This window comes from Hemitrygon akajei, chromosome 30, assembly GCF_048418815.1.
Source record: "Hemitrygon akajei chromosome 30, sHemAka1.3, whole genome shotgun sequence".
Classification (NCBI taxonomy): domain Eukaryota; kingdom Metazoa; phylum Chordata; class Chondrichthyes; order Myliobatiformes; family Dasyatidae; genus Hemitrygon; species Hemitrygon akajei.
This window is the reverse complement of record NC_133153.1, coordinates 4370608-4390367: the sequence shown is the minus strand read 5'-3', so window position 1 is coordinate 4390367 and position 19760 is coordinate 4370608. Positions and strand designations below refer to the sequence as shown.

General features: G+C 43.8%; 1 protein-coding gene across 5 annotated transcripts in view; it reads left to right on the top strand.

Moving 5' to 3' along the window:
- rab27a (RAB27A, member RAS oncogene family) overlaps window positions 1-2340 on the top strand; it is a 203220-nt gene extending 200880 nt beyond the window's left edge. For all 5 annotated transcript variants that reach the window (XM_073032874.1, XM_073032876.1, XM_073032878.1 and 2 more), the window contains one exon: window positions 1114-2340. In XM_073032874.1, coding sequence (XP_072888975.1) covers window positions 1114-1315 — 202 coding nt within the window. In that variant the 3' untranslated portion in view covers window positions 1316-2340. The remainder of the gene's footprint in view (window positions 1-1113) is intronic.
- Window positions 2341-19760: the final 17420 nt, after the last annotated feature.

Below are 19760 nucleotides of genomic sequence, written 5' to 3'. Positions count from 1 at the left end.
CACAGTTTTAATAATAAGGAATTTATTTACAAGGGGAAGTCGGGTCAACACAAGCAACTACAATACACAGGAAGCGGTGTGGGGACAGGGTACGGTTACACATACAAAGAACAAGGGAAAAGCACTACAACAGCTATCCCCCTTGACCTTGGATAGCTGCGGCTCCCTTACCAGGACAAACGATAGACCTTCCCAAACATAAATCAATGCACTTACCTTCAATGAGGTGGTCTGTAAGAGAGAGCGAGCCAGGCACATGTCTCACCTTTTATAGCATGGGGCTGGGTGAGATAATCCAATTAAGGTGACCAATAATTTAGGTGTGCATTGATTAGTTGGGAGGGACCAAATGTTGATTGGCATGTGGTGTGTCCTCCGACCAGCCAGGTGGCAGTGCACCAAATGTTGATTGCCGTGTGGTGTGTCCTCCGACCAGCCAGGTGGCAGTGCACCAAATATTGATTGGCATGTGGTGTGTCCTCCGACCAGCCAGGTGGCAGTGCACCAAATATTGATTGGCATGTGGTGTGTCCTCCGACCAGCCAGGTGGCAGTGCACCAAATATTGATTGGCATGTGGTGTGTCCTCCGACCAGCCAGGTGGCAGTGCACCAAATATTGATTGGCATGTGGTGTGTCCTCCGACCAGCCAGGTGGCAGTGCATCTGTCACGCAGCTGGTATCTTTGGATACACAGCAATATGCTGGCCCTGAAGTCTCTATATCTCAGCTTTAAAAGCCTTCCACTTGCCAGAAGTCCCTTTAACATTATTTCTTTTTCAATTGTATTGTGAAGCTAATAGAATTATGGACACTGGTCCCTAAGTGACACTTTCTCTTCCCAAAGACACTGTCTGACCAATTAAAGATTTCTGGCATCTACAAATATTTGATTTTCATTTGCAAGGATTAGTAAATGTTTTGATGCAAGTCAGCAATGCTAAATCCTGAATGTATATTGACAGTATCAATCAGTTTATGGTTTGATGTTAAGATCTGAAACATGGTTGATCATTGCAATATGCACATTTGAACACTGTATTGTAACCAGTAGGTTAATGGAAGTAGGTATTTCTGTTTGTGACGAGCTAATGGTTTCTTGCCTTCTACACAGACTTCCCTATTTTGAAACCAGTGCAGCAACTGCATCCAATGTGAACAAAGTTGTGGAGACTCTGTTGGAGCTAATCATGAAACGCATGGAACGATGTGTGGACAAATCGTGGATACCTGAAGGTGTTGTAAGGTCCAATGGCCACAGCTCCACTGAACATCTAAATGCAGAGAACCAGGATAGGGGGAAATGTGCTTGCTAGAGTGGTCTGTATGGAACCCCCTTTTTTTGTTGATAATCGAACATTGTTTGTTTCTTAACCAAGATGCATGCTGTCCACCATTTTGGTATAATGAGAACAAAATTATTACTTATTTGTGGACCATGTGCAAGATAAATGAAAGGGGTTGCTGATGCCTTATGTAAATCGATATGTACTCTTTGTCTCTACAGGAAGTCGGGCCAGGCTGAATCCCAGCAGTAGTTTTATTATAGATTGCTGGGAGGTGTCACAAATGAATCGTAAGCAAGCCCTTTTTGGCCATTGCACTTAGTAGCTTTTATGAGTATGGGCCAACAGCCAAAAATGTCCGAGCTATGCTTGTATAATCTAGATTTTACTTGGATCTCACTGATATACCATATATTTAGGCTCTTTGCTGCCCTCTCTTTTTACAATATATTAGGGCTTTTGAAAATCAAACATTCTTACTTGCTATTGGAATTGTTATTTATGTCTTCACTACTAATTCCTGGTGCTTGTGATCTGAGCAAAACTAAAATGTATTAGGCTTCCTTTTTTTTCCTGGACAAATGTTTAATTTCCTTGCAAGTATGTGCCGACATGACTGCCGGTGCATTGATGAGTTCTTACACTGGAGGGATGCCAAAAAGTCCTTAAACCTGCCAAATACTTGATTGAGAGATTAGATTGTATGTGAAGATGAGTTTTGGAATTCTTGTTAGAAAACATTGTTTTGCCTTTAGTTTAAAAAGAGAGTAAATGTATTTCAGTTGATTTTTGTACATGTTGGGTTACTGAAAGGAAGGTCAGCGCGCACTTTACCAGAGAGTTCTAAATTCTCACGACAAACCCAATGAGTTCTGCAGTTCAGAATTTCAGAAATACTAAATTTCATTGCATTAGAAGATTATAGAATATAGATGTAATTAAATTTGATACAAATTATTGTATTTTTTCTCAAATTTTATCTATATACAATGTTTTAAAGTTGTCTTCTGAAAATACTGTCAAGATGTCCTTTCTAATAAAAGAAAATCCCCTCATCTTTTGAGTTGATGTGTACAGTATGTGTTTAAAGTAATTATTTCCGTTGAACTGGTGGCATTTACATGCGGAGTTAAGTGTGGAAATAGACTGGAGAATCTGTGGTAGTTCATCAGCCATCACAGTCCCGAGATAACTAATAATGCAACTCAATCTTCCTTGTGTGTCGTCAAGCGTTTGTATGATGAATTGCTTCAATTAAGTTTGAATTGAGAAGTAAATGCACATTTCGGAATCTCATGATCTTATCTTCAGATGCATCACACAGGGAAACATTAAACTAAATTAATACTTTTGTCAATAGTCTATTAGCAAAGGAACTTCAGTGGTCCAGCAGCTGTGGGGGGAAAAAATCAAAGTATTAATTTAATTTAATTTAGCTGCTAATCGTTTGCATTAACTTGAAATTTCCATTGCAAAATGTTTGACCAATTGTCTTTTGAAATGGGTGGAAAATGACATTAAATAGTTTTAATTCTAACCTAACAATGGTCAGCTGGTGGCGCAGTGAGATCAGCGCCGGGCTCGAGAACGGAGGTTCCCAAGTTCAATCCAGTGACAGACTGCTCCCGAGCACGCTCTCCATCCATGATGTCGAGTTCGCAACTCGACGTCAAACAAAAACATCCACCTCCAGTTTAAATTCCCACGTGGAATATTGTGGAGGATCAGAAACCCAAACCCAAACATACCCTAACTAGAATTCTCAAGTTTCACCAGGGGGCTTGTATTGATTCTGTTGCCTCAGGTAAAGGATTACTTAAAAGCTGATTCTGTCAAATACTGGTGTAGATTATCTGCTACACACAAAAGCAGTTGCTTACATCAGTTCCTGTAACTGGGCAGCACTTTGGTGCAGCAGGTAGTGCCCAGCAATGGCTTCCACCCCAGCCTCTGCTGCTGCCTGTTCGCTGGATTGCTCCTGAGTGTTCTGGTTTCCTCCTGCACCCCAACAGCCTGCCGATGGATAGACTGTAACTTACCCCTGATGTAAGTGGGTAGTAGGAGGAGAGAGACTGGGTGCAGAAGCCAGTCCAGGTGAACATCTCCACTCGAAATGTTGACCCACTGAGTTCCTCCCACACAGTGCGTTGCTGAGACAGGTAACAAAGGCAGAATCAAGGCAGCAACGGCCTCAAACAGAAAAGAGTTTGCGGATGCTAGAAATCTTCAGCAACATGCACAAAATGCTGGTGGAACTCAGGTCCCGATGAAGGGTCTCAGTATGAAACGTGGTCTATCTATTCCCCTCCACAGATGCTGAGTTATTTTGTGTCTCTGTACTGACAGACTGAGACACGAAGAATGCCAGTATGTGATTATCTGAAAATTCCTGTAATCTGTGAATTATTCTAATTGTAATTATATTTTGCCCTTTTCTCTTTGATCTCCATTTCCTGAACAAGATTGTTGACTGTTCAGTGGAAATAATGCAACATATTCTGCAGGGCAGACAATAGTACTCTTCTAAAAATTGCATAGCACCTCTGCTGTTTGTGAACGACCTGCATGAAGAAGAGCAGGAGTGGGTTAGTGAGTTTGGTGATGTTACGGGTGATTGCCAAAGAATACAGTAGAATGTGGATTAGTTGCAGAAATGGGCAGAGACATGGCAGGTGGAGCTTAATCCATGCAGGTGTGAGGTGTTGCGTTATGAGCGATCGTATGTAAAGGGATGGTACACAGTTAATGACAGTGTTGATGTACGGAGAGATCAAGGGGTCCAAGTCCATAGCTCCTGGAAAGTGACTACACAGGTGACAGGGTGATAAAGGAAGTGAATGCCATGCTGGTCTTTATTAGTTGAGGCACTGAGTTCAATGGTCAGGAAATTAAGTTGCAGCTTTATAAAACTAGTCAGAGTGTGGTGGAACTCATTACCACATACAGCTGTGGAGGCTAAGTCATTGAGTATACTTAAAGCAGAGGTTGATAAGTTTTTGATTAGTAAGGGCATCAAACATAATGGGGGGAAGACAAGAGAATGGGGTTGAGATGGGAAATAAATCAGCCATAATTGAATGGCAGAGCAGATTGCATCTTACTGATGTGATAATAATAATAATAATAATAATAATAATAATAATAACAATAATAATAATGCATCTTACTAATGCATCTTACATCTTACATCTGTCAGACTGTCAGGAAGGGCAGGCAGGTGATAGGACAAAATTGTAACCAGCAGGGTGAATATCAGTGTATTAGGGGTGCAGAATCAAGAAGGGCAGCAAATACAGCACTCAAAAGTGAAATACCTCAATGCACAGAGTATAAGCAATAATGAATGATCTTGTATGATCAGGTTATCAGGTTTGATGTTGCGGCCATCACTGAATCAAGCCTGAAGGATGGTTGTATTTGGGAGCTGAATGTCCTGGGTTACACGTTGTATTGGAGGGATAGGAGGGCAGGCAGAGGGGGTGGCATGGCTCTGCTGGTAAAGAATAGCTTCAAATCAGTAGAAAGGTGTGACATAGGATCGGAAGGTGTTGAATCCTTGTGGGTTGGGTGAGGAAACTGCAAGGTAAAAGGACCCTGATGGCAGTTATATACAGGCCTCCCAACAGAAGCTGGGAGGTGGACCACAGATTACAACGGGAAATAGAAAAGGTGTGTCAAAAAGGCAATGTTATGGGAGATCTTAACATGCAGGTAATTGGGAAAATCAGGTTGGTAATGGATCTCAAGAGAGTGAGTTGGTTGAATACCTATGAGATGGATTTTTAGAGCAGTTTGTTATTGAGCCTGTTAGCGGATCAGCTACACTGGATTGGGTGTTATGTAATGAACTGGAAGCGATTAGGGAGCTTAAGGTAAAGGAATCCTTAGAAGCCAGTGATCACAATATAATTAAGTACAACTTGAAATTTGTGAGAAAGTAAAGTCTGACATAGCCGTATTTCAGTGGAGTAAAGGAAATTACTGTGATATGAGAGAGGAGCTGGCCAAAGTAAATTGAAAGGAGATGCTGGCAGGGATGACAGGAGAGTAGCAATGGATTGAGTTTCTGGGGAAAATGAGGAAGGTGCAGGATAGATGTATCCCAAAAACACAGAAATATTCAAATGGCAAAACAGTACAACCATGGCTGACAGGGGAAGTCAAACTAATGTAAAAGCAAAAGAGAGGGCATACAACAAAGCAAAAATTAGTGTGAAGATAGAGGATTGAGAAGTTTTTAAAAATGTACAGAAAGCAACTAAAATTAATGAATTGAATTGACTTTATTCCTTGCATCCTTCACATACAAAATCTTTAAAAATCTTTACGTTACATCTCTGTCTAAGTGTGCAATCATAGCAAATTATAATTTTTATCATTTATAATACATAGAAATACACTCAAATCAGCATGAGTTAATCAGATCAAATTGAAGCAGGAGGGCACTCTACACTAGGAGAGGGAGAGATTAAAAATGTCAGTAAACACACCCGCCAGTTGTGCTGCGCACATCCTCAGTACTCGCCCTGGGATGCCATCTGGTCCCACAGCCTTGTTGGAAACATCTGCGCATCTCAGCCTCAAAGGTGACCAGGTTGCAGGTTGTAGTGGTGGCTTTCCTTGGAGTCTCATCAAACCGAGCATAAAAGCGATTGAGCTCATCTGCGAGAGAGGCCATGTTTGGCTTTGAAGTCTGCGATGGTATGCAACCCTCACCACCAGTTACGTGTGCTATTCATTGTGAATCTTGACTCAATCTTGTCCCTGTATTGTTGTTTTGCTGCCTTGATAGCTTTGCGCAGATCGTAGCTGCTTCTCTCGAGCTCCTGCTGATTGCCGGCGATGTAAACTCTATGTTGCGCGGTCAGTGCTGCTCGCACAGAACTACTGGTCCAGGGTTTCTGTTTCGGGAAGACCCTGACCAACTTCTGGGGGACAACATCAGCAATGTACCTCTGGATATGAAGCACGTGACTCCATCCGTGAACTCGGAGACACCCTCATCATGGAAAACATTCCAGTCGACATCATCAAAGCAGTCTTGCAGTATGGAGGCCGACTGGTTGGACCAACAGTGGACAGTTTTAATTATGGCCGCCTCTTGTTTCAGCTTTGGCCTGTACGTTGGGAGAAGCAGGATCAAAGAGTGATCTGATTTTCCAGAAGCTGGGCAAAGGAGAGCTTTGTAAGCGTTGCGGAAGGGAGTGTAGCAGTGGTCAAGTGCGTTATCTCCACGAGTGCCCACCTGGATGTGCTGACAAAACTTCAGCGACGCTCGATTAAAGTTACCAGTGACGATGAAGGCAGCCTCTGGGTGTGCAGACTCCAGCATGTTGATGGTCTCGTACAGTTCCCTGAGAGCCAGGTCGGTATCAGCCTGCGGCAGAATGTTCACCACTGTGACAATAACAGCCGTGAGCTCCCTAGGGCCTGCACTGCAGCACCAGGTATTCCAGGCCTGGGGAACAAAAGGATTTAAGTGCATGCACATTCTGGGGGTCGCACCAAGCATTGTTGACCATGAAGCATACCCCTCCTCCTTTACTCTTCCCAGTGAGGTTTTTTGACCTGTTTCGAACAGGGAGAACCCAGAGGGCTCGATGGCATGGTCTGGTATCCACTCCGTCAGCCAGATCTCCATGAAGCACAAAACGTTACATTCCTTTGTCTCCCACTGGTAGGAGAATCAGGCTCTCAGTTCTCACAGCTAGCTGTCCAGGGACTGAACGTTAGCCAGGAGTATGCTAGGGAGCGGCGGCTGATCAGCACGCCGTCTCAGCCTTACCAGTTTATCGGCACCTTCTCCCTCGACTCTGGAGCTTCTTCCGAAGTAGTGGCGGTGTAAGAGATGAGTCTCCCATGGATTGTGCAAGCAGGGGATCCCAGTGTAGGAAAGATGGGACATAGTGGGTAAATGCTGTCTTCCCGATGTTCAGAAGGGTCAGTCTATTGCATCTGATGTGACTATCAGCTACTTGAACAAATATTTAAAAAATTTAGAAATTAGTAGTATACTGTCAATACAGCAGCCCCTGAGGGCTGTGTACTAAGCCGCCTCCTTTACTCCCTGTATACCCATAACTGTGTCACCATCCACAGCTCTAATCTGCTGATTAAATTTGCCAACAACACTACATTGATTGACCTAACCTCAAACAATAATGAGGTGGCCTACAGGGAAGAAGTCATCTCTCTGACACAGTGGTGTCAAGAAAACAACCCTAACTCTCAATGTTGCAAAAACAAAGGAGCAAGTTGTGGATTACAGGAGGAATGGAGACTGGCTAACCCCTTTTGACATCAATGGATCTTGGGCTGAGAGGGTGAACAGCTTTAAATTCCTCAGCATCATCATCACCAAGGACCTCACGTGGTCTGTACACACCAGCTGTGTGGTTAAAAAGGCACCTCAGACGGTTGAAGAAGTTTGGTATTGACCCCCAAATCCTAAGAACTTTCTACAGGAGCACAATTGAGAGCATCCTGACAGGCTGCATCACTGCCTGGTATGGGAACTATACCTCCCCTAATTACAGGACTCTGCAGAGAGCAGTGTGGACAGCCCAGCACATCTGTAATTGTGAACTTCCCATGGTTCTGGATACTTACAAAGACAGGTGTTGTAAAAAGGCCCAAAGGATCACTGGGAACCCAAGTCACCCCAACCACTATCTATTCCAGCTGCTACCATCCGGGAAATGGTACCACAGCATAAAAGCCAGGACCAACAGGCTCCGGGACAGCTTCTTCCACCAGGCCATCAGACTGTTTCTATGTTACATTGACTGTTCTATTTATTATAAATTATAATGATTGCACATTGCACATTTAGATGGAGATGTAACGAAGATTTTTACTCATGTATGTGAAGGATGTAAGAAATAAAGCCAATTCAATTCAATACATATTTGGAATAGAATCATTAGGAGGGAAAAGATGAAATATGAAAGCAAACAATATCCAGGTGAATAGAGAAAGCTTTTTCAAGTATATAAAAATAAAGGAGAGATGAGAGTGGATATAGGACTGCTAGAAAATGAGGCAAGAGAAATAATAAGGGGGGACAAGGCGATGCAGATGAGCTGAGTATTTTGCATCAGCCTTCCCTGTGGAAGACACTAGGAGTGAGCCAGACATTGAAGAGAACTAGCTGCAGTTGTTGTTACAAGGCAGAAGGTGCTCAAAAAGCTGAAAGACCTAACACCCGGTCCAGATGAACTGCACCCTTGTGTTCTGAAAGAGGTAGCTGTAGAGCTTGTGGAGCCATTAATAATGATCTTTTGTAAATCTTTGGGCTCTGGCATGGTTCTGGGGGACTGGAAAATTGCAAATGTCACTCCACTCTTTAAGAAAGGAGGAAGGCAGCAGAAAGTAAATTATTGACCAGTTAGCCTGACCTCAGTGGCTGGGAAGATGTTAGAGTCAATTGTTAAGGATGAGGTTATGGAATACTTGGTGATAGAGGACAAGATAGGACAAAGTCAGCATGGTTTCCTTAAGGGAAAAACTTACCTAACAAACCTGTTTGAATTCTTTGAAGAGATTACAAGAAAGATAGATATAGGGGATGCAGTGGATGTTGTATATTTGGATTTTCATAAGGCCTTTGACAAGGTGCCACACATGAGGCCACCCATGGTATCACAGGAAAGTTACTGGCATGGCTAGAGCATTGGCTGACTGGTAGGAGGTAGTGAGTGGGAATAAAAGGATCCTTTTCTGGTTGGCTGCCAGTGACTAGTGGTGTTCCACAGGGGTCAGTGTTGGGACCACTTCTTTTTATGCTGTATATAATGATTTAGATGATGAAATGAATGGCTTTGTTCCAAAGTTTACAGATTGTATGAAGATTGATGGAGGGGCAGGTAGCATTGGAAAAAACAGGAAGGATGCAGAAAGACTTAGACAGATTAGGAGAATGGGCAAGAGAGTGGCAAATGAAATACAATGTTGGAAAATGCATGGACTTGCAGTTTGGTCGTAGAAATAAGTGTGCAGACTATTTTATAAAGGGAGAGAAAATCCAGAAATCCGAGATCCAAAGGGACTTGGAAGTCCTTGTGCAGAACACACTAAAGGTTAACTTGCAGGTTGAGTTGGTGGTGAGGAAGACAAATATCATGTTAGCATTCGTTTCAAGAAGTCTAGAATATAAGAGAAAGGATGTGATTCTGAGGCTTTATAAGGCACTGGTGAGGCTTCACCAAGAGTATTGTGAACAGTTTTGGGCCCCTCATGTAAGAAGAGATGTGCTGATGTTGGAGAGGGTCCAGAGGAGGTTCACAAGGATGATTCCAGGAATGAAAGGGTTATCATACGAGGAACGTTTGATGGCTCTGGGTCTGTACTTGCTGGAATTCAGAAGGATGAGGGGGGATCTCATTGAAACCTTTCGAATGGTGAAAGGTCTAGACTGAGTGGATGTTTCCCATGGTGGGAGAGTCTAGGACAAAGGGGCACAGCCTCAGGATAGAGGGGCATCCACTTAAAACAGAGATCTGGAGAATTTTTATTAGCCAGAGGGTGGTGAATTTGAGGAATTTGTTACCACAGGCAGCTGTGGAGGCCAGGTTGTTGGGTGTATTTAAGGTGGAGGTCGATAGGTTCTTGCTTGTCCATGGCATCAAAGGTTATGGGGAGAAGGCCAGGGAATGGGGCTGAGGAGGGGATAAAGGATCACCCATGATTGAATAGCGAAGCAGACTCGATGGGTCAAAATGGCCTAATTCTGCTCCTATGTCTTATGGTATTGTGTCTAATTCTGGTCACCGTATTATTGGAAGGATGTGGAAGGTTTTAGAAAAGGTTCACAAGAGGCTGAGATTAGAGGACATGTTCCATAAGGAGAGATTGGACGAACGGGTTGTTTCTTCTGGAGTGGCAAAGGCTGAGAGGAGGCCAGATAAAAGTTCATTAAATTACGATAAGCATAGACAGAAGGTGTTTCTCCCCAGGGTTGAAACTTCTAATACTGGAGAGTGAGGGGACAAGTCCGAAAGAGATGTGTCGGACAAGTTTTTACAGAGTGTGGGTGCCAGGGATAGTGTGGAGACAACACAACAGAAGCATTCTGATTGGGTACTTCAGTGTTTGCTGTGGAGGCCCCAGTGCAAAGGTTGAAAGAGGCTGCTTCTCCCTCACTCCCTACCATCGAGGATATCTTCAAAAGGTAGTGCTTGAGGAAGATGGATCCATAGATCCAAACCAGGTGAATTATGTTGGAAGTATGTGTGGAAGTTGTTGTTTTGTGGCAGCAGTATAGTGTAAAATATTTAAAAATCCGTGTAAGTTACATTCATAAATAAATATGTAAATAGTGCAGAAGGGGAACAGGGAGGTGGTGTTCGCGGGTCGATGGATCGTTCAGAAATCTGATGGTGGACGGGTTGAAGCTGTTTTTAAAATGTGGTGTGTGGGCCTTCAGACTCCTGTACCTCCTCCCTGATGGTAGTAATGAGAAAGAGGTCAAGTCTGATTCTGGGAAGCGATTATGAGGCAAATGTGTAGAGAATGGAGCAATATGGATATTGTGTAGGAAGAAGGGAATAGTTTAGTTAGGCAGTTAGTTATTAATTTAATTCAACTCAACAATCTGGGCGTAAGGACCTGTTCCTGGGCTGCACTGGTCTACATTCTGTGTTCTATGTTTGGGTCAGTCAGTATTCTGTGAACTACAAGTGCAGATTACAATAGTTAAACTGGAACGGAAATAAGTGATTGACAAGGTGACCTGAGGGACAACAGTAAAGATAAACATTGAAAAAATAAGGTCAGTTCATCTTTAAGGGTTACAATCTTCAGCAACGATCATCCTTACTAGCTGTAGGTGAAGTTGCAGTGTTATTGCCAGTAATTATCTGGTCGTTTGAAGGCTGTGGTGAATTTCCTTGCTGTGCCAAAGGCTCATTTAATTGCACCTTCTCAACTATTGCTCAACTACTCTCTCACAAAGTAATACTGTGTGCATGAAGAATAACACTATGGGAGATTCTGCACAGACCAAAGTGGTTCGAGGACCTTCTCGACTAAAATTAGGGATGAGCAATAAGTGCTGGCCTTGTCGGTGACATCCACATGCAGGAAAACACATCAATCAAAGAGAAACTGCAGCACTGAGTTATTTCTGTCGTCATGGTAACCGAATCAGGTTTACACCAGTGGAGGAGATTGCAGAGCCAGGAAGAATAATTGTTGCGAAAAACTTGATTTGCTCACATGTTACTAATAGGTAGATTAATTAGTCATTGTTACATTTATAAAATTATGTGTAAACTTAAAATTATGCCGAATTGTTTCATCCCTTGTAGCAGCAGCAGTTCCAATTGCAGCTGGCTTGCTTAGAGTATGCCTGCTAATGTGACCATTTTTCTGCTGTCAAGAGCTGGGTCCTGGGATCTGTGACTGATGATTTACACAACACATTAATGTGGGACTGACATCAATCACAACATCAACTTGCTAATGTGTAACTAAAGTCAGGGGGTTGAGAGATGATTGCTGTCACTAGGCATACACCTACCTGGCAACTCTGTTCCAAAACAGCCCCAAAGTAATAAAGTTAATTTTGTAAAAAAAAGTCAGACAATTCATTGACTGCCCCGGGTGTCCAAGAAAACTCCGAGAAGGAAAATTCACAGATCCCAGAAGCATATGATGAGACCACATCGTACAGTCAGAAATCTTTCAAGAGCAGGTTTTTTGACAGGTGCTGTCTGTGTTGCTGCACAAAGGCATTTTGTCACAGATTATTGGTCAAAACAACCTGAGAAAAGTTCGAATGAATTCGAACATAAAGCTTGCAGAATCAGAATTGGGTTAATATCACTGGCGTGTATCATGAAATTTGTTGTTTTGTGGCAGCAGTACAATGCAATATATAATAAAAACTGTAAATTACAGTATATTTATTAACATAGATTAAACAAGTAGCGCAAAAAGAGAGGGAAAAATACTGAGGTAGTGTTCATGGGTCCATTGTCCATTCAGAATCTGATGACAGAGGGCAAGAAGCTGTTCCTGAAATATTGCATGTGTGTCTTCAGACTCCTGTACCTCGTCAATGGCAGCAACAAGAAGAGGGCACGTCCTGTGAGATGGGATCCTTAATGAAGGATGCTGCTTTTCTGTGGCAACCCCTTTTGAAGGTGCCCTGGATGCTGGATCTGGCTAAGTTTACAACTTTTTGCAGCTTTTTCCGATCCTGTGCAGTGACCCTCCATACCAGACAGTGATGCAACCTGTTAGAATGCTCTCCATGGTGCACCTGTAGAAATTTACGAGAGTCTTTGACATACCAATTCTACTGCCAATGAAATATAGTCACTGTCATACCACCTTTGTAATTGCATCCATAAGTTGGGCCCAGGATAGATTCTCAGAGATGTTGACACCCAGGGACTTGAAAATACTCACCCTTTCCACTGCTGATCCCTCTATGAGGACAGGTGTATACTCCCTGGACTTCCCCTTCCTGAAGTCCCCGATCATACCTGCACTGAACGTAAGGTTGTTGCTGTGACACCACTCAACTCCTGAACAAGGCACGATCTTTTTAGTAATCAGTTCAGGGTGGGTATATCTATTTGTTCATCATTTGGAATCTGTTAATACTCAGACTATTTCTCCACATCCCCTCTATTAATAAGATCAAGGGCCATAAACACCTCTGGAAGACTTGTGCACTGGATATGGCCGATATAAACTAAAATATGAATGAAGAGATTTCCAGATTACTGAGCCTGCGTTTATCACAAAGGTTCAGCTTGCAACCAGGTTACTCATTTCTCTCTCATATTCTGTAACTGTGCAGAGAGGCTTTGGGCGTTGTTGACCTGCTCTTGGTCAAAATCAATAAGTGTTATTTGAAATTGGTGGTAAAATAATAAACATTTCTAGAGACAATATTCTCTTTTTCTCTCCATTTAAGAGTAAAGGAATTTCTCGAGTCACATTATGACTGAGATGCATAGTATGTGAGGGTTTATGAACGCATTCCCATCATCTCAAGCCACATTATATCATGGCATTTTTGTGATGGTTTTTCTCCAGTTTTCTGCACATTTAAATCTAGTAAAGGGTGGATTTTCAAGTAATTAGCTCTTGAACATAATGAATGAATTGCAGTGTCTTGTGTCATAGCAGCCTGAAGCTTCCGGAAGTAGCTTGGCACTGAGGAATTTGATGAGAGATACTTGGACGGGTGCTCTAACTTGTCATCTCAATGAGGATGAGCTGCTGAGTAATTGGGTCTTTTCGTTCCTGTTTGATTGAAAAAAAAGTTGTGTTACATTAAATAAAAAGCACATTTTTAATTCAATTTAGAAAACCCTGCTTCCTACAGTTTCAATAGTTGTGGAGCCAACTCATCTGAGGCAAAAACTTCACTCTGGGCCCTGCGGAGGGAGCGGTGGTGTGGTTTATGTTGCACGTGGTTACTGTTCTGATTTCTAACCCCAAAACATAGAACTAATCAGAAGGGAAGCAGGGAATCAACAGATAATGTGTCTAGTTTTGTTTTTACTTCAAGAGAGGCATGCACGTATGACTTGGCAGCATAATAACATATGCCATTTATGTACTTTTACAGATAACCAACAATGCATTATGTAAACAACAAAGAATGCTTAATCAAACAACATATTTACAATATTACTGAAATATTAAAAACACAACAGTTACTGAACTTCCACTTCTACCCCTGTTGCTTTAATAACTGACGTGGTTTGTGAGGCACAGTTCAAAATCTCACGACTGAGTGAAAGATTATCACATGGGGTAATAAAAGATATGGGATCACAGGTGAGAGACTGATTCACTTCTCGGGACACAAGAGACTGCAGATGTAGGACAACACACAACAGGGTCAGTGGGTCAGTCAGCATCTGTGGAGAGAAATACTGGAAAGAGGGGTGGCGGTAACTAAAAAGGTGGGAGGAAGGGGTGATAGGTGGATCCGGGTGAGGCAGGGAAGAGAGTGACAATAAGCAGCTGGAGGTGGAAGGTGACGAAGAGCTGAAGGAGATGCAGTCTGATAGGAGAGAACAGTGGACTGTGCAATAAAGGGAAAGAGGTGAGCTTGTGAACCAGCGGAGGGAGAGTGTATGTGATGGGCAGATGGAGAGGGTGGGGGAGGGAAAAGAGGATCTGAAAAACAAGGGTGGAAAGTTAGAGAAATCAATGTTCATACCGTAAGATTAGAGTTTATCAAGGTGTTTATGCTGTTGCTCTTCCTGTGTTCCATATGCCTCTGACCAAACTCCTCTGTTTGGAGTCTGGAGTAGGCAATTCAGTCCCCAGAGATTGTTCAGCTATTCAACAAGAGCATGCAGCTTTGTACACCTCACGCTGGGGCTATACGGCAGGAAGTGGAGGACTTTTGTTGAGGCCCTACGCTCCATAAGGAGCGAAAAGGATTAAGAAGAATGCAGCCTTGTACATCAACTCCATCTTCTCAGGCAGATCAGGCTGGGTACATCCTCCATAGTCAGACAGAACAGACACATCAAACTGAGCCAGTAACCCAAGAGATTGACTGACACCGATACAAACCGAAGACGTTCAACGGGAAGTTAGAGGGTCAACTCGTGCCCAGGCAGAACATGAGCTGCTGTTCCATTGGACCTCACTGGAGCAGTGCAGGAGCAGACATGTTTCATAGCAAGGGTGGGACTGGGATTAAAATGCTACACAACAGGAAGTTCAGGGACACCCCTGCAGCCAGAGCAAGGGTACTCCACAAAGCAGTTACTGCGTTTGGTGTTTGCAGTAAAGAGGCGACCGCAGTATCAGTACTGAATGCTGAACACACATCAGAACAGATGAAGTGCAGGTTCACCTGTATGGGCTGTTTGTTGGGAGGGGAGGAGCAGAGGCGGGGAAAGGGGAGTGTTGCATTGCTGTGGTTGCTAGAGGATAGTGTTTCAGGAAGGTGTGTGGTTGGGGGGAGGGGTGCAGGGGAAGAAAAAATGGACCAGGTAATCAGAAAGTGTTGAAGGGACGGAAATTGCAGAGAATGATCTGTGTAATGTAGGGACTGGTGGGTTGTAAGTGAGGACTCTATTCTTGTACTGTCCCAAAGTAGAGGGATGGGGAGCAGAAGCTCAAGAAATGGTTGAAATGTAGTCAAGACCTTTTCTTTAACAAAATTAGAGAGAATTTGTGGTTCAGGAAGAAGAAAAATCATTTCAGAGGCACCTGTGTAGAAATCTCAGCGTTTGGAGCAATTATGACAGAGTCAGAGGAACTGGGAGAATAGGAGTCTGGGTCGGACGAAGAGTAGTCAAGACAGTTATGGGAATGAGCAGGCTTGTGAGGGATGTTGGTAGCAAGGCTATCTCCTGAGCTGGAGGCAGAGAGATCCAGAGAAGGAAGGGAAGGGGCAGAGGCTGATGGTGTGAAGGTGAGGGGAGGGGAGGGTGGAAAGTAAGTTCAGGAGGCAGCACCAATGCAGTCATCAATCTACCAACCAACGTGTGAGGGTGTGAGCCTGGGCAGGACTGGAACTAAAGGGAAAGGTGTAGTTTGGCCCAGATGAGGGCCTAGGGCTACAACCTGCATGTGGAGGAAGTGAGAGAAACTGAAGAAGTTCTTACAGGTGGGGAACTGAAGAAGTTCTGCCCCGGAGGAAGTGGAGGACCCTCAGATCCATCCTGATGTAGGGTGGAGGTGTAAAGGGATTCTGCATCCATGGTAAAGATGTTCTGTTGGGACCAGGGAACTGGAAATGGAGGCAGAGAACATTGGAGGTATCACAGATATAAGTAGGAAGGTACTGGACCAGCGGAGAATCAAAACTGCTCCAAGGGAGGCACTGTTATGGTCAGGTGAACTGATCTCTATCTCACAAACACGTTCAATACTGTAATCCAAGCAAAATCATCACCAAACTCAAAAGCCTCCCTTTGTTACTGAACCCTTGTCTTCATGGCCGATGAAGGACATGCAGCAACTCCTGCGCTACAATTACCGTCACCACTGGTGCCCGTCAGTCTGCAGCGTCGGACTGCCCAACTCCCTGCACGCTCACGGCTTTGAGGCCAAACTCCAGCTGCAGGCTTATTTTATTTAGAAACACGGACTGGAACAGGCCCTTTTGGCCCTTCAGGCAAACGCAACAGCCCTGATTTAACCCTAACCCAATCACTGGACAATTTACAGTGACCAGTTAACCCACCCGGTACGTGGAAACCGGGGCACAGGGAAACCCACGCATTCCACCGGGAGGACATTCAGAAACTCCATGCGGAGGACACTGGGATTGAATTCTGAGCTTCGATACTCCCGAACTGTAATAGCGTCCCGCTAACACTACACAATCATGACACTCATATACAGATGACATCAGAGCAGCGGGCAGTGTCTCAAATAATGAGGTGTTAGAGTACAGGAACTTAGCAACATGTCGACATGACCACAACCTTTCCCTCCATGTCAGCAAAGCAACACTGACTGTTTTGTTATTGACTTCAAGAAGGGAGATGTGATCCTGTTGACATCTTTGGTGCTGATGTCAAGAGGGGTGAGAGCTTCAAGTGCTTGGGCGTGAACATCAATGACATGTTCTTGTCCATACCTGTTGATGTCGTGGCCAATGAAACTCAACAATGCCTCTACTTTATCAACGGCCTAAAAAAATTTGCCATGCTCCATACTGTCCCTCACCTACGTTTATCGATGCACCATAAAAAGCATCCCGGCTTGGTAAGGCAACTGCTGTCTCGAGACTGCAAGAAACTACAGAGTTGTGGACACGAACACCAGCGTCTCCTCCCTGGACACTGTTTACATTTCTCGCTGCCTCAGTAAAGCAGCCAACATAATCAAAGACCCCACTCACCCTGGGCATTCTCTCTTCTCACCCCCCCCACCCCATATTGAACAGTTCCCTATTACGATGAGATGGACTCAGCCTCATAATCTATCATGATATGGCCTTGCACCTTATTGTCTACCTAAATGCAAAGTACACTGCAGATGCTGTGTTCAAATCAACATGTACAAACAAGCTGGAGGAACTCAGCAGGTCGGGCAGCATCTGTGGAAACAAGTCCTGACGAAGGGTCTCGGCCCGAAACGTTGACTGCTCGTTTCCACGGTTGCTGCCCGACCTGTTGAGTTCCTCCAGCTTGTTTGTACGTTATTGTCTACCTGCACTGCACGTTCCCTGTAACTGTAACACTACTGCATTTTCTTATTGTTTTACCTTGATGCACTTCAATGCACTGTTGTAATCTGTACTTCATATTCAAGACAAGCTTTCTCTGTAACTCACACACAAGACAAGCTCTTCTCTGTAAACACGAGAATGAGGTGACCAGAATTGAACACAATATGTAGAAATAAATAAGTTTGTTGAGGCAAAAGCTGGCTTGGTATTTCGGTAAACACGAGGAAATCTGCAGATGCTGGAAATTCAAACAACACACACAAAATGCTGGTGGAACGCAGTTGGCCAAACAGCATCTATAGGAAGTACAGTCGACGTTTTGGGCCGAGACCCTTCATCAGGACTATCTTTTCTCTGTACCTCACACACAAAACAAGCTTGTCCCTGTAACATACACAAGACAAGCTTTTCCCTGTAACATACATGAGACAAGCTGTACTTCACACACAAGAAAATAATAAATCTATTTACCAAAATACCAACAACACACACAAAATGCTGGTGGAGCACACCTGGCCTGCTGCATTCCACCAGCATTTTGTGTGTGTGTTGTTTGAATTTCCAGCATCTGCAGATTTCCTCGTGTTTACCAAAATACCAAGCCAGCTTTTGCCTCAACAAACTTATTTATTTCTACATATGTGTTCAATTCTGGTCACCTCATTATAGGAAGGATGTGGAAGCTATGGAGAGGGTGCAGAGGAGATTTACCAGGATGTTGCCTGGTTTGGAGAACAAGTCATATGAAACAAGGTTAGCAGAGCTGGGACTTTTCTCTTTGGAGCGTAGGAGAATGAGAGCGGACTTGATAGAGGTCTACAAGATTATGAGAGGCATAGATAGGGTGGATAGTCAGTACCCGTTTCCCAGGGCACCAATAGCAAACACCAGAGGGCATATGTTCAAAATTAAGGGAGGGAAGTTTAGGGGAGACATCAAGGGTAAGTTGAGGGTTATGAGTGCCTGGAATGATTTGCCAGGGATGGTGGTGGAGGCTAAAACATTAGGGGTATTTAAGAGCCTCTTGGACAGGCACATGAATGAAAGAAAAATAGAGGGTTATGGGGTGGTGTGGGTCTAGTATTTTTTTAAGGATTATATGAGTCGGCACAACATGGAGGGCTGAAGGGCCTGTACTGTGCTGTAGTGTTCTATGTTTCTATGGTTCTATATCCCTGCAGGACCCCCCCTCCCCAGTCACAGCTGAAATAGTTACACTTAGTGCAGTATTGATCCACACTCTGCTCACTCATTGACGTGTGGCACCCCGTACATAAAGTAAATGCAGTTTTGCCTACCAGAGCTCTCATTTGTCTCTGTCCACTCTGTTCACTGGACTTCCCTGCTCTATTTTCTACACATTAGCTGTCTCTCAGCACACTCTTTACATTAAACCAAATTCATGAACCACCCTCCCCCTCCCCACCATCCCACAGCAGCTCTTTAGCCCCACAATCATCTGTCCTATCCTCCTGTTCCTGTGCTCAGCAGCATATAGCACAGCACTAACTGCTGATGTGGAATTCACCATCTGACGTGGCCCCCTGCCCCTCTGGGCCTCCTCTGAGTGTATGGCACCTCATCCACGGAGAAGCAGCGGACAGTGGAGAGGTGGGGGTGAGGCTCTGGGGGTCAGAGGGAAGAAGGTCAGGAAGGCTGATGAAAGTACAGCTGGGCAGAGAAGCAGGCTATTGGAGTTTATAATAAAAAGGAACTAAATCTCCAGAAATGAGGTTACATATGATGAATCAACGTGTTTGGTACTGATTGATTTTCCAAAACAAAAGTAAGCAGAAAGTGAGACATTCATTTACATTAGTCTTCACTGACAGAAAGTCCAAAACATACATAGCTGATTAATTACTCGAAGTTTAGCCACTTTTATGACATTGAATTTCCCTATATTCCCATAATGCATTCAAGACCATATAATGCGAGTTTTAGTGATGGTGACTGGTGATAGGTGTGAGCTGGGACAATAGAAACAACCAGCGGTCACCTTTTAAATGCAGTGTATTTGCTCTTTGTGTCCAGCCATAAGATTGGAAAGGAACACAGTTAAATTACAGATTAATACTTTCAATAGTCTGGCTTTGCCTTCGTACTTCAAAATATGTCCGAGTGACCTGCCTGGCTGCATAACGACTTGGTATGGCAACTACCCTGTCTGTGACTGCGAGGAAATGCAGAGCATTGTGGACACATCAGGGGAACGAGCCTCCCCTCTACAGAGGGTGCCTATACTTCAGTAAAACATAATCAACAATCCCACCCACCCTCTGCATCAGACAGAGCATACAAAAGTCTGAA